Here is a 22,263-nt window from a genome sequence, read left to right on the forward strand (position 1 = left end):
TTAGGGACGTGTGCAACCGGCGCTGCCGATCCAGGCACGTGTGAAGGAAAATCCCCCGGTGCCGCAGTTAAACTGCCTAATTTCACGGTATCCTTTTTTCGTACATCTTGGCTGTTTAAACTCAGGTTTTTAAACTTCTCCTCAACCAGTTTTTCAAAGTGCGATTCAAACTCACGACTAAAGTCGGATACAAACGCCTGCAAGGCGGCTTTGAGATCAGAAGCCCTGAGGAACTCATCGGTTCTCCCCGTAGTTTCTACGCTCTTTTCGACATGTTCGTCTGGATTATCGCTTCTATGCGTACTCTGACCGTCTCTAGACATTCGCAACAGATTCTCGAGGTACCGACTTGGCGGACGGCTCAGGAGAAAAAACTACTCTGCCGGCGTATGCCGCTGTGCTTACCTGTTGCACACCGAACGAAATCGATCGGCCGACTCCGCCGAGCGTCCGTGCGAATTCCGTCTCCACGGACTAAAAAAAAGGGAACGGAGTCCTTCGTCCTACTGAACGGCTTGGCGTCAAAATTCAACAGCCCGTTGCTGTTTACATCCGACAATGGGTGATTGATTACAGGAGCGCCACTTTGTCACAGAGACAAATGATAAAACGGAAAATGAAGGCAAATCTGACTGCTAAATCGTGATCACTGACAAATACCACCCTAATCTAAATGAATCGGCACGGAAACCACTGAAAAACACTCGAAAAGTCCCAGATCCCGACTTTCTAAACAAAGGAAACCTTTATTCAAAAAGCGAGAAACAAGACTGAAAAATCGCATAGCCCGGCGAAGCCGCATAGCCCACAAATACAGCGCTAACGAACAGGAATGAACAGAAATGAACTACCGCTGGAAAGAACCAATCATCGCTAAACAACGCTAAAGGCGCATCCCATGTTACACTATTAACTTACTAAGGCGTACTGCGTTTTTTTGCTATTCAGTTTAACCACGTAACCGCTGAATTCACTAACCTGAAACATGGTAAATTAAATGGCTGAATTTTGGCATCTTGACGATATATCGAAAAAACGCAGGACCTAAAACTGGAAAAATACCACAATCAACAAATCCCGTTTTAATCACGTCAGCCTTTAAGATGCAAAAGGAATGCTCGTAGATGCCCTATCTTATTTAGCATTATTATTATTTCACTGCGAAAATATACGCGGGGCGCCCCCGTAAACTGCCACGTACCTCTGTATAGTGATATAAACAAAATGTTCTTCCATAGGCCCCGTTAAATTTTTCTGGACTGATTCCTAGGTTCGTTTACCTAGCACATTTGAGTGGTAGAAAACGCACAAATCACACTTACCAATACACAAACTGTTTTAACCTGTGTCGCGGTAGACAAAAGTCTGCTACGGTAAAGTAGAGTTCTTCCCACTTCCCTAGCCTCGACTCAATCGGTAGAACAACTCATAACTCAACTGTTACAGTAATAACGGACTGAAACTGATCAGGAACACGAACCTTGACGAACGCAGGAATCCCTAACTCGAATGCCTGCAGGAAAAAGTACAGAATGTTCTTACTTCCAACTTCCGGTCGCAGTTAATGCGAGGGTCAGCAAGATCAAAGGTCGATTGTGACACGAGCATACCACGCAAACTACGTTATGATCCGAAACTAATTACGAACGCCAATCTACACGGAAGATGTCTTGTTAATCACAACACATTACACAACACAAGGAAATTAGAAATAAGCAGCCAGTCAAGAATGATCAAGACTAATCCTGACTGATATCGTTAACACAGGAAGACCAGATCTTATATTATAGACTGCGAGGAGTAAGAGATACACCTCTATCAAGATTAGCACAGACGAATCACAGATAGCAGTAAACACACAACTGCAGTGACGTAGGAGAAGGCGTACAACAGTAATGATAGGTAAACAGAGATGTGTACGTACTATCATCCCCACACGTCACCTGTGCGGCAACGTTTCTCAAAATCTTGGTATCTTAAACAAGAATTACGTCACGAAGTTTCCACCCCAAAATATGCACCGCATGATCCGTATGCAGATAATCTGTTCAAGAAATTCTTGTTACAAATCATATTTACACACAACAGCATAATGTTCGTTATAGAAGTATAGACAGTCTCGATCTGTACAAAGTATGGTAATTCATAGTGTTATAGCGGCTAACACGTAACACTGAAGTGTCGCATATTGCAAAGAAGGGAACACATTAAAATGTGATTTCAGGTTTTAATTTACGACACAGACGTTTTAATTAACGACGCGTCCTCGTGCAAAATAATGCCGTCGACGGCAACCGTAAAGCGGGGAGTGGCAAAAAAAGCGATGAGGAGTGCACAGTGCTAGTTGCATCGGAGGCACGCAAAAATCAATGACCAATCCGTTCATGAAACTTAAAAACTGGAGTAGAGCGTTATGTCCCAGGTGGCTGCCAGCTTGTTATGCGCAACAAGGACGCACTGAAGGTTAAAAGTCAGGTAAATCCAAGCAAAAATTATACCGGTCGGTTAATGTTAAGTAACGGTTAGCCAGGATGGATGTGTCCCTTTTCCTTAACACATGAAGCTTTGTCACACTGAACGGCGAAAGCCCGCAATTTTAGCCTCGTTGGCATCCAGTTTCTTTCCACAGCAGCAACAATGTGCCTTATCCTGCTGAGCTACAACGCGCTCTCCGCGGTACAGCGCCAGTACATCGCGCAGAAATTCCCGGTACATCCACATCATGAAGAGCGACAAGAGCAGCAAGATACCCGGCAGCTGCAGCCGCACCGGAAGGAAGAAACCCACCACCGGAAACGGGAGCTTTGTCCAGCCGAAAAGGCGCAGGTGCATGGTCAAGTTGACGCACTGGAAACAGGCCCACATAGAGCAGACGCAAAAGTGTTTCTTGGACGTGGAATGCAGCGGCGACGGTTCCGCTGCCGGTAGCTCCTTGCGTTCGTTGGCTTCCACGTCATTGTTCACCTGAGTTTCATCGAAATGCGGTTGAACAGCGCTGCGAAAGAAAACCGATTTTTAACCCAGGCAAAACGTTCGCCACAATTTTATTTGTTTTGCTGCGCTTATCATTTCTAGCACAGTATTTATTTTAAAACTGCAGAGTCATCACGTCGCAGTACGTAAAGCCAATCATTTTATAATATGACATTTATCGGCAAAAGCTCTTCAGATATAATTTGGTTACTATATATTAATCCTGGTTTTTTCATTATTTACATTTAGTGTGCCCTTTTGGAGCTTTCTGAAAGTTTATGGTCTACAGCCATTCAAAGAATTTTTGTAAAAGACATACTTCACGCATTCACAGTTTTCTAGAAAATAATTGATTTTTGCAACGTTCCTGCGAGAAACTGGATTGCAGTGGTTATTTTTTAAAAGCGATCACCCAAAAAGAATAAGGAAATTTCCGGCAAAGATGTCTTAACATTTCAAAAACAGAATATTTTTGCAATTTTAACACTTTAGCACTTTGTTTAAGGTGGAGACCATGCTAAAGTTCCAGACCTCTCTATCTTCGATACACCACACAAAAGAAATAATGAAACACGCTTTTGTTTCGCTTGTCGTATCGTAAACAAAAAGCAGGTGCCTAGATAAAAACTTACGCATCCGAACCACCCCAGTAAAGTATCAAAGTCTTTCCGAGAGTCGGGATCGACGCGGCTGTTCGCCCATTGCGGAAAGACACGAGTGCCCAGCTTTAGCGCAATGTGCAGTGAAAACCACAGCACAACCAGGGCTTCCGCTCTGATCTCCTGGTGAACCCACTCCCGATTGCGGTCAAGAAAATATCCGATCGTTTTTCGAACCCTGCCCATTGCATTAGCCAAGTAAAAGTAGAGAAGCAATCCAGGTAAACGTTTGTACAAGTGCCAGAAAATCTTTGAATATAGTGGTATTTTGTATCAGGTAAGTAAAAGCTCTCTGAGCCGCATCGATCAACAGAAATTTACTGCAGCGGGAAAACAACATCCCGTGTATTCAACGCCGTTCCAACTCCACCTTCATTGACGCACAAAACCCACTACCCATGCACGCTGCGCCCACACGTGAAATAGATCTTCCTCTAGGTTCTGTTCGTCGACCTGCAATCGCAGTTTACTATTCCTAATACAAAGTACTATCCGATGTTGCATAGGTGCCGATGTTGCATTTCTTTCTAAAGGTCGCGCTAGCATTAACACATGTTGTTTGTGTGTACGTTGTTAGACTTCCGTTGCGTGTGTTCAATGCACCAGTGTTACTGCGCTGAAATGTAGTTTATTTAATAAGTTCCTTTGGACTGCATAGAAAATTCCTTCGTTACAAATAATTATAGGAAAATAAATTCCGTGACGCTGAACTGAACTTTCTAACTTTACTTAAATATCACTGGCATATACTGTACAGAATATCTTGTCAAATTCAAAAACTGAGTTATTTTAAGTACCGGCAATGCAATACAGAGTGCGATAAACGGTACTGCAGTCCGCAGAAGGCATCGATTTAGGTTGCTAATGCCGTATTTTTGACGCATTTCGTGCTGTGGTTGCATTATCGGATCCTGAGGCGCAGCTAATCACTTCACCGTTCTCAATAAAGGAGGATACTATTGCTGGATACTCGCAGTCTCGCACTAATTACAAAATGTCCTTTCTGGCAGACATGCAGCGCATCCAATTGGGTTCCATGTTTCAAACTTAGGCAAAAAAGTGGTCGGCTCAAAGGGCTGGAAGCTTTTGCTCTTCCCTAACAGTGGTAAGAAAAACTAAAATCCCGAAGGAATAAGGAAGATTACAGGCAGAAAACGAATAAATGCCGAATAAAAACATAAAACGAATAAAGCCAACGAATACCGGGGTAATACGCGATAATACCAGGAATACGCAGCAATCGGTAGCGAAGAGTGATGGGTCGATTTTCTGGAGTGGTACGATCGAAACGAGCCATAGGTAACCTGTTCAGATTCGCTACATGAGATTCAATTATTATTTTCCTTCGGCTTACAAGCATCAAAATCACCGGTGTTAAAATCATAATTGTCAAATCAAAGCCTCTTTTGTCTGTAATTATCACTGTAGCAGTGTTAATAAACCGGTCCGATAAAACGAACGACGAAACTGATTATTAAAATTTGATTCCGGTATTATACACCATTTTGCCGCTAAAGTACGAGTAGAAGTTTACGACAAAGAATTGCAAATTAACTAGTCGGTTCCCGGTCCAAGAATTTGATAAATAATTCAATAAACAGCGTGCAACAGGCATACATTCAGTGCGCTGGCACCGGTTTCGACCGAGAAAAGCTTGTGTGCGGTATATATATGCGGTAAAACGAAACAGCTAATCTTTTGTTCTAAATTTTGCACGGTGACCATATATCTCCAGCAGAGCGTTCCGTTCTCGGTGCAGGAATGCTCTCAGTCGAAGGATCGCATGAATATGAAACAAGGATTTTGATCGTCTTGACCGGGCGGTGGAATCAGCGGTTGTTGTTCCTGGCCAATCTGGCGCACATCGACAACAAACTTCCAGATCATCCAAATTCCATAGATGGTAAGCAACAAGAGCAAAGCCCACAGTTGTAACGGTTCCGGGACAAATAGTTGCACCAGTGGATAGGGAAGATTGGCCCAGCAGTGATATCGACGGTAATTAATTATCAGGATAGCCACTAAACTAGCCCACACTGGGCAGCAACACCGAACGATGTTCGCCGGTTCGTCTATCGTGTTTTCCATGGTGATAGTTATGCTGGTATCGCCGGGCTGTGCATCATCGACGAGGGATACCGTAGTAGGACAATCTTCTCCGACCGTTTCCCGTGACTGTTCGGATTGCTCTTGGCTATCCTCAGTTGGTAAATTATCAATAACGCTAAATTCAATAACGCTACTTGAAAAAAATAACTATGGCTATTTTGCCGCAGTCTGGCGATAAGGGTCTGAATAACCGGTCGGCTATAATTTGCCACGCACATCTACATCTACAATTTCTACATATGCAAGTTATATTATCACTAACTCGCACAATCTAATATTTTGCGTTAAACCCCAAAAATTTAATTCTGACAGTCTTGGGATTTCTTAGAATACTAAGAAATTAAATCTAAAAAAATCTCTGAAGTATCAGAATTCTTTTAAATCTCAGAAGCATGGTCCACTTTATTGTGGCAGCTGCGGCAAAATACCTGAAACCTCTTTTGCCAGTAAGATTGCGGCAGAACGAAACCATTATGGGTCCACCATATGGTTTGAGTTTTATATTATGCGTTAGCGAGGTCAGTATTTAACGTTTGTGGGCGCTACAAACCTGTTATGAATCCGACGAGCGCGCCAGCGCTTGTACAACCACTGAATACCCCAGATCAGCAAACAAAGGTACGGTGCCCACAAGATGCGGAACAGTACAGCGATCCACGCACGGAGAAAGATGTACATATCCGGAGAGAATGTAGAAGCAAACAGAGACGTCAGGGCAGGTTTACTGGTATTCCAGCGCGGATACCCTATATCCATCCAATGTGATAGCATTGCTTGGGGGAACTCTAGGCCCTGACAAATCCAAAGACAATATGCATAGTGATAAAAAGCCGATTTGTATGCTACAGTAATATAAAATCTACGGTCTACGAGCACGAGTACTCATAACGACGATTCCTTACCGTTCCAGAATTGGGATAGCACCGCTTGTAACCGAAGGCATACCGTTCCCAGAACTCCGAGGCACGGACGCTTGAATTAGCCGAGGGAACTTCATCACTGATTGGTTCCACATTCGCCGTCACAGCCAAGCAGCATGTAAATACCACACACAACTTGAAATTCAGAGTGGGCATATTGAGCACCTTCCGCTCTTCTTTCTGTTCCTTCGGAGTTTTGGCTTGATTTTCGATATATGCCGCTGGGAGCGGGACACGTTTAACCGCTGAGGCTTCCAAAACCAAACCCAGAGCAAATATTCGCCTAAATACACGGAGATTGCTTTTTGCGATCCACCATTCGTGGTATTCTGGTTTACGAGTGCAGTATAATATGCTAAAATACATCTACATATGCGGTGCTGAAACTACGGGGTTGCTGCAGATTTCTGTTTTTTCTAGCATACAGTTTTGAACAAGAATGTATTTCTATGCATGCTGCGTCACTGTGCACAATATGACAATTCGCCATCAGACATGCGACCTGTTCCGGTTAACTCTGTAGAACGCATATTGAACGTTCCAACCGATTTTACAGCTGATTAAGCGGACCTGAATGTGTTGTTAATGCAGCTGAAGTAGGTATCCTTCATCCACCATCCCCAAATTCGCCCGGTGCAGTATATACTCAAAAGGCAGATGGACAGAACACAACATGGAACTACGGCTTCACGACCCACGGCTTGAACAATCAACCACACAGCAGTGACGGCCATCAAAATAACCGGCAGTGCCCACAACGCCAGCCAAAGGAAAAAGCAGGCAAAGATGAGAATTGTACCAATAACCAGATATGCCAGGAACCCGATTATAAATAAGCCCTTCACTAGTTTCGACTTTTTCAATGAATCTCTGCTCATTCTACGGACGATGAAAGCCCGGATCTGCTCACATTTGTGGATATGCTGCGTCCATACCGGATACCGCCAGTTTCGGTTGGCGAACAAGTAACAGCCAACGGAGATACTAAGGAGGACCGTGGCGCAGACAGCAGCGATAGTGCCAACATAGCCCACATGACCACGTATGTCGATACCGCTAGGCGCCGTAAAGGGCAAAGTATCGCTCTGGTTGGTGCTTTTGCGGCTAGACACCATCCATTCGGATGCGATCTCGTCCCACGCGCATCCATTTGTTTTCTGTCGAAAACAATACAGAGATTATTATTGAACAGCTAAGTGTAATGCTATCGCAGTACATACTCACAACAGTCTTACGGTTGCAGACATGAGTTTAAAACATCTACCGTTTATGTAAATCCATCCATGGCTCGTTTCGTACCACTAGAAAAACTCGACCCATTATTTTTCGATACGTATTCCTAATGTTCTCGCGCATTCCACCGGTATTCTTCCGTGTTCTGGCTGTATCTGTAACTTTCCGTATTCCTCCGGTGTTTTAGTTTTTGTCAACTCTTCCTTGGTCAAAATACCGGTGGAATAAAGACAGAACACGCAGGAATACTGGTACAATGCGCGGAAATGCAGGCGTGTTGCAAAGAGATATTTACCGGATGCGGAGAGAATAGAGGAGGTAGATAAGCGCAGAATACGCATGAATAATTGGTTGAATACGTGAGAGTGCAATGAATACGTATCGAAAAATGACGGGTCGAACTGTGGGAGTGTTCCAAAATCGTTTATATGTCCGGTAGATACTTTTTTTATAATTACAATATATTATGTATCGTAAAAACGCTAACAAGATAAACTGATTTAACAATTTTTATTTAAAATAAAAATTTTATTAATTATTTTGTTTTGTGCTTTGCCATCATTTGCCTTAATGGACAGAAACCTCCTCAGGCGAGTACTCACCCATCCAAACCGGCGCAGTAGTTTATCAAAATCGGTCTGAGAGTCGGGATCGATGCGGGTGTTCCGCCATTCCGGAAAAACACGCGTGCCCAACTTCAACGTTATGTGCAAGGAGAACCAGAGTACCACCAGGGCTTCCGCTATGATCTCCTGGTACGCCCAGGCCCAGTTGCGGTCGAGAAAATATCCGATTGTGTTTCTTACTTTACCCATTGAATGAGCTAATTAAACTGTGTAATAATCTTAAAAAACAGTGTAAAAGTGCCAAAAAGCGGCTAAAGTAGAGAGATTTCATCTATGGGAAAAAGGGTAGAGATGAGCTCTTTTACCGGATCGATCAATCGAAGATGACTGCAGCGGAAAGAAAGGCAGGTATCTTGTGGATTCCGCTCCGTTCTAACGCCGCCTCCTCCGACGCAGGCAACGTGTTGTCGTCATGTGGTTACTGCACCCACACGTAGGTGAGATTTCCCTCTAGATTCCACGCGACCGGCATTTGCGGTTTCCATGTTTTTAATACGATATGATTAGAAGCAAAACGGTAAATGTACTGAGTAGGTAACTCGTAACTATAACAGCTCCACCGCTGCAAATTTCATGGACTGGACCGAATGTGTGCAGCCATTAAAATATTATGATTTCTACTCAGTCTTAAAACGCAGGAGTCAGTTGCTGATGCTGACTTTACGTTCGGATAAATGCTGAGTAATCATCGTCCAGTAGAATCAGCTTCAAGATTGTGTTTTACAATGATGCCCAGTTACTACGTGAACGGTGAACCTGATTACCCACCGTGTCTTAATTTTTGTAATGTTTCAGGTTCCACTAACATTCTTTAGATTTCAGTATTACCATAAACAATGCAAAAAAGATCAGTGCATGTGGAGAGAAGAACACTGTGACAAACTGCGCTTTTTCAAGTAGGAGTCGCAAAAGAACGGTGAAGTTATAACACACTTTACCACAAACGTATCATAATCTGCACCGAGCGCGAAGCGCGAGGTGCTACTCTATGCCTTCGTCAAGCGATAAACGCATTCATAGCATTCCATAGCAGAGTATACGCTTCCCGTAGCAGAGTTTGTCTGTCGCCCACGAAAAGTGTCAGTCACGCTTTTCCAATTCTACAAATTTTCATTTCCATTGGCAGTGGTATTTCATAGCGTACGCGCTGTTTCAAGGATGTCATTAACATCGTTTTCTAATGGTACTGGAAGCGCGCAATAATACTTGGTGTCGTTAATACTTTAGCAAGAAATTTTCTGGTCAGAATTTCGATAAAAACCATTTGTTTTATCTACAGCGAAATCTTTTTTGAATGTTTTCCTAAATGTAGTATTCTGTAGTGTTTTACTGAATGTAGTTTCCCAGATTGACAGTAGATCACGGGATCGTAACAATAGACTGGAACACGCCAGCGCAAAACTTGCACCAGCGAGCTTATATTACATGTACGCTGGCTACACAATCCCCGAAGAGCGCCATCAGAACTGGGTTTGCGGTGCGCCATGTCGATTCATAGTTTAACATTCCCAGCGGACCGGCGCTCGCGCTCGGTGCAATGATGTGGTTAACAACCACCACTAGTTATTATTATTAGTTTTTGTTAGAAATAAATTATTACATTAATACTCGCAATGATAATCTTGAGTCAGCCGTCCGTTTTCCCTTCTCTTTTTGTTTTTGATCAGCACGCAAAGCCTTTCCCATGGATAACTGGAAAAGTCGCATGGCAGGTGCCCTAATCGTATAAGTGCGAGTACTTAGTCTAGCGTTTTATTCTAGCTGTTGTGAGAGGAAATGTTACGGGCCGCCGGTACACTACGTTTTAACCCGAGAGAAGATAGAGGCTTTGGTTGTTTTTTTAATCTTTAAATTTTAACTTTCAAATAGCGTGCCGCCGCTTGCGATTTTTTTTATCTGGGTGGCTATTGCTAAATTAAAATTATATAAGCGTTGGCGCGTTGCTATGTCAATTCGTCGGCAATGTTGGCACGAAAATTACAACTGCCGCCAATATCGCTACAATCTTCAATGCGCTCAAAACCATAAAGATACAGAAGGACGAAACCGATTTTTTAAACTTTGACTTTACTACGAAATGCTCATAACACGCTCATGAAATGCTTTGCTAGCTCATAATACTAACTTGCGAGCAGCATGTTTAAAGTAGAATACAATAAAGCAGGACGATAACTGGAAACCGACATAACAGGGCGTAGCATGAGATTTAAAATTTACGAATAATTTGTGAACACATTAATATATTACTTATACCAAGCATAAAAATGACTAGAACTTGTTCAACACAAAGACTGTATGCAGAACCAAGATGTAGAAAAACATTGTACCAAGAGATAGTCGGTGCTATCGTCTAAAACCTGACTACTTTTGTTTGGGTACAATCACATTAAAGTTGAAGTACAGTAGATACAGATACAGTAGCTTAAAGTTTGGAGTTATCGTCCCCATTGTCGTACAGAGTATGTCAAACAAAATTAATAAACAGTACCATTCTCCGGACATTCTGCAACATATTTGTACATACAACTGTATCTGTAGTAGAGGTAAATTTCAGTTTCGCGATTCCATAACAAAAACTGATAGCGCAACTTTATATGATAGAATCAACTTGAAAGTAGTGCAACTAGCCAAAAAACTGGAACAGTAAATCAAGACCGCTGGCGTTCAGTACCAGACATCACAAACTTCCACATCAAAAGCGTGCCAGGGCATGAACGGTATGCATACCAAGCATTCTAGAATTTCGCGTTGTTATCACGGTTAACACCATAATGAGAAAAACAACTTTTTGTTTATCTTCACGTAACATTTGTTGTACAGGGAGTCTCTGTAAGAAATATCAAATATGGTACTGTAATTCCGAGTTCCGATGCAGCAAACGCGAAAAAATGAAGCGTCGCATATTCAAGGAAAACATTTGAAGTATGTGATAGTCAGTTACAAATGTACAACATTGAAGTTTTAAGGACCTCAAGAAAAATAACGCCGTCTTCGGAAAATGTGAAACGGGAACTGGTAAAAAAATTAGGCGAAGAGTGCACAGTGAATAAACTTAAGATTAGAATCGAGGCTTCTCAAAAAGAAATGACCAATACGTTCACGAAGCCTGGCTAATAACGAGCGCGTGATAACGAAACGTGGAGTAGCGCGTATAGTTCCAGTAATTTTTTAGCTTTGTTATGTGCAGCAAGGAGAAGCTGAAGGGATCCAAAGTCGGCCGAATCAAAATTACGCCGGTGGGGTAACCATGATAAACATGTCCCCTTTCCTGAACACCTACAGCCTTTTCACACTGCACGGTGGAAACCCGCCGTTTTAGCCTCGTTGTCGTCCAGTTTCTTTCCACAGCAGCAACACTGTGCTCGTTCCGGCTGAGTATTGCCGCGCTGTTCGCGGTACAACGCCACTACTTCGCGCAGGAACTCCCGGTAGATCCACAACATGAAGAGGGACAAGAGCAGCAGGATACCCGGTAGTTGCAGCCGTTCGGGAAGGAAGAAACCCACCACCGGAAACGGGAGCCTCGTCCAGCCGAAAAGGCGCAGGTGCATGGTCAAGTTGACGCACTGAAAATTGGCCCACATGGAGCAGACGCAAAGGGTTTGTTGGACGTGGAATGCAGAGACGATGATTCCGCTGCCAGCGGCTCCTTGCGTTCGTTGGCTTCCACGTCATTGTTCACCAGGGCTCCATCGAAATGCGGTTGAACAGCGCTAAGACAGGAAACCGTTATTAATCTAGGATTTTCCGCCAGTTGTGCAGATAAGACTTTTTTTTATTTTATTTATTCTGCTGCGCTTATGATTTCTACCCAATAGATGCGTTACCGGCCGGTTGATGTGTGACGATTCTCAGTTGTACCACGGGAGTGTCGCGAGGCAAAGCAGCACTTGTAGCACAGGTAAACGATAAAAAACAATGCGATCCCAGAGAACCCTACGATGTCGACGATCCAAATCAGCGTCAACGGTAAAGCGCCAAGGAACGCCACCAGTCCGGTCCAGGCCATAAAAACCCAGCCCACGACGGGCGAGAGGGAGGGTGCGAACCCCGCCAGCAGCGCGGCGTTACTGGAATTAGCGTGCAACTGATCGTACGCCAAATCTGTCCAGTACGAAAGCATGGCTCCGCTTTGACTCAGTCCCTGCAAACAAAGACTATATTACCTTATAGAGAACGTAAAGGTCATCTGTAATAAGGTCGTTGTCAAAAGTCATTTTTTATTTTTATTGCATCCGTAAAAGGTTGAAATTCATCTTAATTACGTCGGAGAAGCGTTACGATCGTGGTGCCGTAAAAACATAAATTAAATAAAAAGAGAGAAACGTTAAATACCGTATGTAGTTGTGGAGAATGTAAACAAATTAAGAGAGCCAAATATGATTGCCAGAGCAGTTGATACTCACGTACCGATCCCCCATTCGTGCAGCACCCGGTGCAGTTGACCAGTGTCCAATAGCTCCAGTTGCCAGAATCGGAGCCACTGAAGGCGCTCAACACGTAATTCGCCTGTGGGAATTTCGCTAGCAGCAAATCGGCATTGTTCTGCACTGCCGTACAGCCATAGGTCAGCATCAACGTGCTAACAAAGCAAGCAAGCAGGCGACGCTTCCATATTTCGTCAATCGGGGCATCTGGATTTCGCTCCATAGTGTCCGGTAGACAGTCCGGAATCGGGGTTTTCGTAAACAGTTCCATGCCGCAGTAACGCCTCAAAAAAGTAAAAAATGCACAATACAATTTAACTTTACCATTAGAAACATTGAACTTCAACAATTAACTGACCTGATTTTCTTATTTACCCATGCCAGATAACATCCAGTCATCCATAATCCCCAAATCCTTCCGGTGCAGTGCAAGGCCAGCAAGATCACCAGAATCACGCAGCAGGGAAAAACAGCGCCTTCGCCCACTATTTGTGCTACCGCAAAGAAAACTAACGCCGCAATACTAACCACCGGCAGCGCGCAGAGAACGAGCCACACCCAAATGAAACACATAAAGTTGGCAGCTAGCAGGACCAGGTGCAAGCCAACAAAAAGCCATCGCGATGCCTGAGGTTCTACAATGTTTTCGAAATACCCCCGGCTGTTCTTGTTGTAGCAGAAGAACGCCGTGATATGTCCACAGCAGCGGAGATGGTACTGCCATGTGGGTGCTTGCCAGCGTCGGTTGATGAAGAGCGAACAACCCAGCGACATACCCAAGATGGCCGTGACACATACCGTGGCGAAGGTGGCAACATAGGCAAAAATAGCTTTCAGTTGGTTGGGCGATGAGGAAGTGGAAGGAGTGTCCAAGATTATGAGACCCTTGGGTGATGTCCAGGGAGCCATGATACTATCCCAAATGCAACCGTCCATTTCCTAATTAATCGCATAACAAGTTTGCATTCATACAGTAATTATCGCGCAGTGCGTTGAATGTTCATTTATTTATTTCTTACGTAATAAACTTTTCAATCATTTTGTTATCGATACTTCCAAATTCCTCACATTTAATAGAACCGCTTCTGCTGCATGGTTCTTAGTAGAAGCACTGGACATTACCAGCCCTCTGAAGTGCGGTGAATTGAACAGCGGCTGCTAACTTCACGTTTGTCAGTAATTACAAATATAAACTACCGATAAAGTCAGTAATTGCATTTCAAGCATTACTTTGATCTGAACAAACATTCTTAAAATCGAAGGTATTCACATATACGGGGGTAAAAATGTTTAGCGGAGACAATTACTTTGAGTATTTTTCTTGCTGATAAAGCCAAATGTTTACGGACCTTCGAAGTTTAAAGAACTTTCGAACTTCGACGTCAGTTACCCTGTTAATATCTTTCCCGAAATATTTAAATAATTTTTCACACGTTTTTGAAGTTTACTGGAAGCCCCAGCTAACGCGACAAATACTTACATATCCAAAGTTTTCCAGAAGCCAATCTAGACGGCTCTTTGCATCCGGGTCGACGCGGCTGTTGCCCCACTCGGGAAAGACCCGATTACCAAACTTTACAGAGACCTGACAGGCAATAAACAGCACAACCAGGGCTTCCGTTATAATCTCCTGATGCGCCCAGTCACGGTTCTGGAGACGGTGGCGTAAGGTTTTCGGAACCTTCTTCTTAAACATGATCGAATTATGAAGCGATTAACTGGACAATTAAAATTCTATCCGCAAGACGACGCCTCCAAAGCAGAAAGCAAGTGGATCTAATCGAGAACCTAAACACGATAACTCAATGATGTCTCAATCTAATGCGCCCGATTCAATGCTAACGGCGCAGTGTGTGGTTTGCGTCGCTCCACATAAACTGGGTTACATTACCAGTTGATGGTTGTTATTTCCGGAAGCAGATCAACAGAATCAGATCAGCAGCACCATTCCGGCAAGTGACGCTCGCAGTCATCGTGAGAAACGCGAAAAAAATCTGCCGGATCATGCACATTCAAAGCTGTTGTGGTAAATGCGGTAATAATCAATAATGGCCCAGTACTGGTAAATGTAATCACCCAAATGCAGTGTTTTCTGGAACACCAACCGAGCGCGTGCGTCGGTACGCCTACCCGTTGCTATTAATACGTATAGTTACAAGTTTATAGACTAAATGCGGAAAATCTTCTGAACATGTAGATATTAATCTGCTATGCGGCAAACGCTATCCAACACAGCGCCAGTTAGCGGTGTGATAGAATCTGTATCTTCAACTTCGTGCTTTGTATTAAAGGGGTTTTTTGTCCTGGCTTACTGGCTACAGACCGAACGAAAAGTAATCATGCACATTCACAACTACTTTCATTTTGTACGGTCCAAAATCGTTTCTGGGTACTGCTTTATGTACTGAGAACCAAACGATTCGTTTACACTGGCCTCTTGAAAACTGATGCCTGCGAAACTTCCGGTTGCTGAGATATGGCAACGTACGCACAGATAAAACGTTAAAACGCAACGTTGGACCTCAACATTCAGTTTGTTTAACAATATTTTTAGATTCAGCTCTTCTTAAATAAGAATCTGTTTATTTTTTTATCATGAGTATTAACGAATTCAAACGTATGCAAGCTTAATGGAAACACGAATACCGCAACGAATGTTGTTTATAAAATTGTTTTAATCGGACTTAAATTAACTATCTAAAAACTTAACGTTGGTTATTTCTGTATATAAAGAAGAAAAGCAATTTGCAGACACCAGCTAAGTACTTAGTACAGATACTGCAAGTGAAATTGTGAAGCGGTCGATTTACGAATCACGCAGGTGTTCGGCATCAGCAGCCCGCCGCAACGCTAGCGCATAACGTAAACTTCAGCACGGTCACAGGTGGGCATGTCAGGGCAACATGCCAGACATCACGGAGAGCAAAGCCGAAGGTAAGTATGCCAAGAAAACTGCGTATCGAGACGATTTCTTTAGCTTGCTGAAAACTTCATACAAGGGCCTTCACAGTAGCGCCCAGTGCGATCTTTCATAACGAGCCAGGATCCCGCGCATTTCTTCCTGACATCACCTTTCTCCTTTTTCTCCTGATTCCCACCGTTTGCACGTTTCTCCGCGGCTTCATCAGCCTTCTCTTCTCTCGAATTCCACCACAAAACGCTGATCAACTCCCAATAATTCCACAGCATGTAGGCCGTCAGCAATAGCAGTAAACCAGGCAGCTGCAGCCGCTCCGGCAAGAAGAATCCCACAATGGGAAAGGGCAGACAGAGCCAGCATAACATCTGTCGTGTCAGGCTGATGGCGGCGCATTGAAGGGACGCCCACGTCGAGCAAACGCAGAACGGCGGGCAAGCGCTCATCGCGGTACAATCAATCGCAGTAAAAGCAGCTGCACCCTTTTTCGATGTACGATCCTTCGACGCCTCCAGCACCATCCGCTCGGCAGTGATATTGCTCTGCTGTTCGTCAGCATCGCACTGTGACGCCGGATGATTCGTTCCCGTCGTGTCGGTGATTGATAACTGGGAGTCTACAACGCCAGAAGAGACACGATCGTCGCTACCCGTAGCTTCGTTACAGCAGCCTGTGATTCCGACATGGAAAAATTCTTCTCCGCACTCCTTGCAAATATAATCAGGCTGGTCGGGTGCACCGCTAGCCCGCCTTAAATGGTCTGCCTCAAAGTCGAACCAATGGCCGTAACTGCAAACGGCCAATGCATTGTACCAAAATCATACAGTACAGCGCGCTTTCCAGACAACTGAGTCACGGTGAGCAGAAAAATTCATAGGTTTGTCTTACATTATGTACCGGTTATAGATACGCCCAAAGATTCTTGCAACAACCCAGAAATATTGCATTCATACCGTCGGCACTTGCTTCGGCTTTTTCCGTACCAGACGCGGTAAAAAACGGCCACCAGAAATCGAGAGACATAGCGCCACACGACGATTGCCAGGACTACGGTGACACCAATCAGTCCGATGGCGATGAGTCCGCCTAAGACTATTACTTCCAGTAAACCCAACAGTATGGGTGGCATGCCGCTAATTAGCAGTAACAAGAAGCACCATAACATAAAGAGCCACTCCACCACCGGCGAAAATGACGGTGAAAAACTAGCCAACAGCTCAGTGTTAATACTAGCGTTCGATGTGTTCTGTCCATCATAGGTGAAATTTACCCAGTACGATAGCATTGCTTGGGTCTCCGTAAAGCGCTGCAATAATTTGCCCATTTATCAAGACCATTCTAGCTGCTTTTCATTCTTAAATCTCAACCGTGGCAATGTCACCATAGCAATGTCGTATCATGCAGAATATATCCTTTAAGATACCTATATTAATTTCGGTTCAAATATCGTTTTAGCGATATCACCGTACATACATTTAACCAAATCAGTTACTAAATCTTTTATTTTTGTCAAAGCATCTTAACTGCTCGTATGTATGAAGGCCATGTATGTATATCGTGTACGGTACTAAGAAAACTCTGCAGTCTGCGGTTCATAACGTGATTGAAAAACCATTTCCTAACAGACTTTTGCTTCTCTAGTCAAAAATTTGTACCGTTTTCGGACTGGGTAGACAGGACTCTGTGTCATTGTGTCCCATTAGTGTCCCATTGGTCCAGTTAGCAGCCGGAGCGTGTAGGGTGGTGCTATTGATTAGTGTGCTAAAAATGTCGTCAGGCAACGCGAACTGCGGACTGGGCGTATTGCTGATAACAGCGCTGCAGGCCAAAGCGACCACGAAAGCAGTGTAGGAAAGGAAACATCCACGCCGTGCTCGCTTCTCCTTTCGTGGCATGTCGTTTGTCGTCTGCATGGCTCCCAACAGCCTGTGAGGCATGGACTGTTTCGTGCGAAAATCGCTCTGAAGCTTGTCTTTGCTGAACGCGCTACAAAGAAGATTACACCAGACGTCCAAAAAAGGGAAAGTAATCAGTCCGTCGATAAAATACACTTTATGCAGTAACAGCTATATGGTAGCCAATTGTACTATTCTCAACTTAACAAAAGACCAAGCAACTTTGGGATATATGTTTGTCGATATTTCTACCGAATGTCATTGCGAAAAAAGCGCAAACATGCTATCGAGTCTTTGCGCTGGACCTTCCATTAGTACTTACCGGGTTTCATTTCGTATCCGTGTCGAATAGCATTCCGGCATCCAGACTCCCCAGATTCGTCCGGTACAGTGAACACTCAGAACGCATACGAACAGCACCCAACACGGGAACGTCGCTTCCTCTCCCAGGTTGTTAATGGTGACCAGTACCAGCATTCGCGATACCGAAACTACAGGCAGAGCGCATACAGCCAGCCACACCCAGACAAAGCAGGCAAAATTGGCTCCCAACAGGACTAAGTGGAGCAGTAAAAAGACAATCCGCGGAACGTTTGGGTCTTTATAATCGGCCCAGTAGTCTTGCCGGTTCTTGTCGTAGCCGAAGAACGCTGTGATGCGCTGGCAGCACGGGAGATGCTGGGTGAATCGCGGGAATCGCCAGTGACGGTTGACGAAGAGGGACAGCCCGACGGACACACCCAAGATAGCCGTTGTGCAGATAGCAGCGAAGGTTGCCACGTAGCCGACAACAGCACGAGTTGTACTGGTGACGACGCCTGTGGTCTCATCAGATGCGGTTGTTATGGGAGCGGACTGTTTCCAGGTAGAAACCATGCTGTCCCAGACGCATCCATTTTCTCCCTGAACAATAACAACCAGCAAAATTTTCCGCTATGTCATTTTACCTATTCTAATTCGTAACACTGTACTGGCGTGTTACGAATTAGCAAGATTTGAATTAGATTTCCAGATAACTATAAAAAATTTAAAGCATGGGTGAATGTCATCTTTGTGAATAAAAATATCGACATATTTATTGTTTATGCTCACATTAACGAGACGCAGAAGATTCTTTCCCGTTTCCGACATTCTGCTAGGATCAACGCGTGTTGTTCGCCATTGCGGATAGATTCGGGTACCCAACTTGGCAGAGATTTCGCAAGCAATCCACAGAACAACCAGGGCTTCCACCATAATTTCCTGATATGCCCATTTGCGGTTATTATCCAGACGTTGTCTAAGAGTTCTACGATATTTCCTCATTTTAACCAACGCGGTTATAGCGCGATGAACCTTTTTAAACTTGCAGTTATCACATCGATCTATACTAGACTAGAGCCGGGTCATGATTTATAGCGTTGTTGTAGCGTATTGATGCAGCGACACTGATGGTAGCTTGTGACTGATGCCTCCCGGGAGCATTTCAATGTGATTGCAAAACATCGGGATAACCAGGTATGAAAATCTGCTCTGGGAATTAAATCACTGCTGCACGCACAATGAGGCAGATCAATACGGACAGATTTACATTAACGTGCACCCGCATGCAGTTCGGACGTCATTCGCGAAATGTCAGCGCACTAGCACATTACTCAGCCAGTTTCCCTTCTGTATATTGCTCAATGAGCCTGTTTCACGGTCCAGTAAAAACTCGCCTTGCAGTGTTCCTGTTTTTGCAGTAAGCCGGTGCCATCACGATTTCTCATCCAATGTTCGGTTCTAAGTTTTTACCCGCGCGTACATTTACATAATGATGGTAAAATTTATGATGAGCTGTATGGTCGATAGTCGATAGGGATTTTTAAGTTATACATATGATCGAAGTGCACTCGCTGTACAAATCTTTTCCTAGCAGACTGTTTTGCTTGATAAAGTGTCGTCTAGCAATCCCTAATTCAAGCCGCCGCTTTAATCTAGCTCACAAAAGAAACCAGCTAAAATGTTCTTATTACTCGTGTTCCATACGACGTCTACTGGAAGTCTGGAACACGAATTTCCCGCGCTTGCAGTTAGGTAAGCACTGAAAATTCAAATTTCTTTACGCGAACACATAATATGAAATGGATATTATTTTGAATTCGATTAATGGGCCAAGTGAAAACTTTACAACAATACCATTGTATTTTTTAATATAACGTAATGGTTAATACCAAATATTGCGATTTTGTAATATGGGGGTGTTTGTCCGGCATTAAGAGAAAATACGTATCTGAAGCTATCTAATACAAGGTACGCAGGCATTAGCGCGGCGTAGTATCAGTGAGCGTACAAGCGAAAGCAAACAGGTTTCAGGACAGAGGCGGAAATACATCGTAATGAGAAAATGAGACTATATTCCGCTGAAATCGCTCTTTACGCCGGGACCTGTGGGCCAACGGGGCAAGCGAGCTTCAAAATGATGCGGAATCCCGCGAGTTCAGCGTCAGATTCTCGTTTTCGCTTTTCGTTTTGTATTCGCTCTTCTCATTGCTTGCACGTTTTTCCGCGGCTTCGTCAGCTTTCTCCTCTTTCAAATTCCGCCGTACTAAGCTGATGAACTCCCAGTACCTCCACAGCATGTACACCGTTAGCAGTAGCAGCACACCAGGTAGCTGAACGCGTTCCGGCAGAAAGAATGCCACCACGGTGAAGGGCATACTCTGCCAGCATAGAAACTGTCGTAAAATGATAATGCCGGCGCACTGGAGAGACGCCCACAATGAGCACACGCAGAACGGCCGGCAGGCGCTTTTCCTGGCACAATCAATCGCTGTACGTGCAGCTTTCATATCTACCAATACAAATTCCATCAGCGCCGCCTGCTGACCAGTGCGGCTAATTTGCTGTTCATCAGTTTTTTCCTCTGACGCGGGAAGATTCGCTAGCGTATTATCTGTGATGGATAACTGTGAGCCCTCAACGCTGTCAGTGGGATTGCTGCCGTCTGCCTCCGCTACTTCAATGTCATCTACGGTTGCACCGTAATAGTATTCTTCCCCGCATTCGAAGCAAATATGATCAAGCTGACCGGGATCACCTATGGCCCGTCTCAGATCGTCCGCTTCAGGATCAAACCAGTGGCCGTTACTGTAAAACGTCAATACATTGCAATACCATCACACATTTTAAAACCCGCTTTTCAAACATGATTGGTGCTGCCCAGCTGCTTTTCGTTACTATCTTCAACTTTGTCTTGAACTGCCACACTCGAAGAAATCTTCAACAACTGGTGCGAGGATCTGTTTGCATCTGTTCTGTTTGGATCTGCCGTGAAATCATTGCCACAAAATCCAAACGCATACGAACAACATTTGCAGTACGAATATTGCAACAATATTGGAACAACACTGCAGCAACAGTATTGGAACAACAACAACATTGCAGCAACAATGTTGGAACAATATTGCAGCAGTATTAGTACTGGAACAATATTGCATTACGAGTATAGATGTACTACGCTGGAAAACGGAAACTGTTTTGAAATGCGCAAGGTGGCAGCAACCGTAAAAATGTTTGCTAGATACGTTTCAGAGATTCGTTTCCGTAGACATTTGTGCTCGAAAGCCTTTAACAATCTCATAGGTTTTAAATTTTGCTGTTGCTTCAAAACAATTGGCCTTTAAAAGTATTTCCAGACTATTGGAATGACGTAATGTTTACTTAAGGTTGCCGTTTTCGGCAAAAAGCGAATGATTTCATCGTTAGGGCACAACTGATGCTAATAGCATGCCGTATTTCAAAGATGTCTGTCAACTCTGCGCGTTATATTTTAACTGCCGATGCATGGTACAAGCCGGATTTACAAATGGCTGCGTAAAGAAGCAGCAAAGAGTACAAATTTACGAGATACCCTAAATGCAATACCATGGAGCGCCTCGCCACGCGTTCTTGACGATTCAGGTATTTGGAAAAGTTAATACAGTAAAATCTGTGTACTTTGAACACGGCAAATACTAATTTAGTCATATTCATGTGATTATTCTTTTGTACCAAATTACAATATTTAATTCTTTTGTGATGCTGAAATTGTTCTTAATTTTGCCATTTTGACAACAATTGTAGCGTAGAGGCTTTCACTTTAAGCGGCAACGCCGCGCTTATTGCGCAGTACAGACTGTACCCGTTCCTTGAGGCAACCCATTTCAAATTCGGCTTGTACATTTTTGTTCTCGGTACCTACGACATTATTGCCCTGTTTGCATACCATCGGCATTTGCTTCTTCTCCCATACCGGACACGGTCGACAGCGGCCATCCCAGCCCGGTAGATGATTAGCAGAATGCCGAATACCAGGCCTGCAGCGATACCGAGCAGATCAATGGCTATCAGTCCGCCGATGATGACGGCTTCCACAGTAACCGTCAGCAAAGGTGGTGCGCCGCTGAGTAGCACCAGCATTCCGCTCCACACCAGAAAGAACCAATCCACCGCCGGCGAATACGACGCTGCAAAACTGACCAGCAGCGGAGCGTTACTAGAGCTG

General features: G+C 44.1%; 5 protein-coding genes across 6 annotated transcripts; all 5 read right to left on the reverse strand.

Annotated features, from left to right (window-relative positions):
• Positions 1–2,568: 2,568 nt before the first annotated feature.
• On the reverse strand, positions 2,569–4,929 carry LOC129596318 (uncharacterized). Its single transcript, XM_055493557.1, has 3 exons — positions 4,847–4,929; positions 3,606–3,698; positions 2,569–2,995 (listed from the first exon to the last, which is right to left on the reverse strand). Exons 1-3 carry the CDS (start codon positions 4,927–4,929, stop codon positions 2,569–2,571), a joined length of 603 nt encoding a protein of 200 aa, XP_055349532.1.
• A 218-nt stretch (positions 4,930–5,147) lies between these two features.
• On the reverse strand, positions 5,148–8,810 carry LOC129596297 (uncharacterized). The gene is made up of 5 exons (XM_055493533.1): positions 8,497–8,810; positions 7,232–7,818; positions 6,644–6,944; positions 6,292–6,533; positions 5,148–5,856 (listed from the first exon to the last, which is right to left on the reverse strand). Exons 1-5 carry the CDS (start codon positions 8,707–8,709, stop codon positions 5,400–5,402), a joined length of 1,800 nt encoding a protein of 599 aa, XP_055349508.1. The 5' UTR covers positions 8,710–8,810; the 3' UTR covers positions 5,148–5,399.
• A 2,310-nt stretch (positions 8,811–11,120) lies between these two features.
• On the reverse strand, positions 11,121–14,979 carry LOC129596298 (uncharacterized). 2 transcript variants are annotated; one of them, XM_055493535.1, is made up of 6 exons: positions 14,839–14,979; positions 14,428–14,735; positions 13,306–13,886; positions 12,931–13,231; positions 12,348–12,664; positions 11,121–12,233 (listed from the first exon to the last, which is right to left on the reverse strand). In XM_055493535.1, exons 2-6 carry the CDS (start codon positions 14,641–14,643, stop codon positions 12,074–12,076), a joined length of 1,575 nt encoding a protein of 524 aa, XP_055349510.1. In that variant the 5' UTR covers positions 14,644–14,735; positions 14,839–14,979; the 3' UTR covers positions 11,121–12,073. The 2 variants fall into 2 exon arrangements, with proteins under 2 accessions (XP_055349510.1, XP_055349509.1); XM_055493534.1 differs by having other exon boundaries at positions 14,428–14,959.
• Positions 14,980–15,741: 762 nt separating this feature from the next.
• Positions 15,742–19,215, reverse strand: LOC129596296 (uncharacterized). The gene is made up of 5 exons (XM_055493532.1): positions 18,852–19,215; positions 18,082–18,662; positions 17,520–17,850; positions 16,818–17,170; positions 15,742–16,653 (listed from the first exon to the last, which is right to left on the reverse strand). Exons 1-5 carry the CDS (start codon positions 19,062–19,064, stop codon positions 15,921–15,923), a joined length of 2,211 nt encoding a protein of 736 aa, XP_055349507.1. The 5' UTR covers positions 19,065–19,215; the 3' UTR covers positions 15,742–15,920.
• Positions 19,216–20,078: 863 nt separating this feature from the next.
• On the reverse strand, positions 20,079–22,178 carry LOC129596334 (uncharacterized). Its single transcript, XM_055493575.1, has 2 exons — positions 21,985–22,178; positions 20,079–20,867 (listed from the first exon to the last, which is right to left on the reverse strand). Exons 1-2 carry the CDS (start codon positions 22,176–22,178, stop codon positions 20,192–20,194), a joined length of 870 nt encoding a protein of 289 aa, XP_055349550.1. The 3' UTR covers positions 20,079–20,191.
• Between the last annotated feature and the right edge of the window lie 85 nt (positions 22,179–22,263).

This window comes from Paramacrobiotus metropolitanus, unplaced genomic scaffold (assembly GCF_019649055.1).
Source record: "Paramacrobiotus metropolitanus isolate TYO unplaced genomic scaffold, Prichtersi_v1.0 Parri_scaffold0000088, whole genome shotgun sequence".
NCBI lineage: Eukaryota > Metazoa > Tardigrada > Eutardigrada > Parachela > Macrobiotidae > Paramacrobiotus > Paramacrobiotus metropolitanus.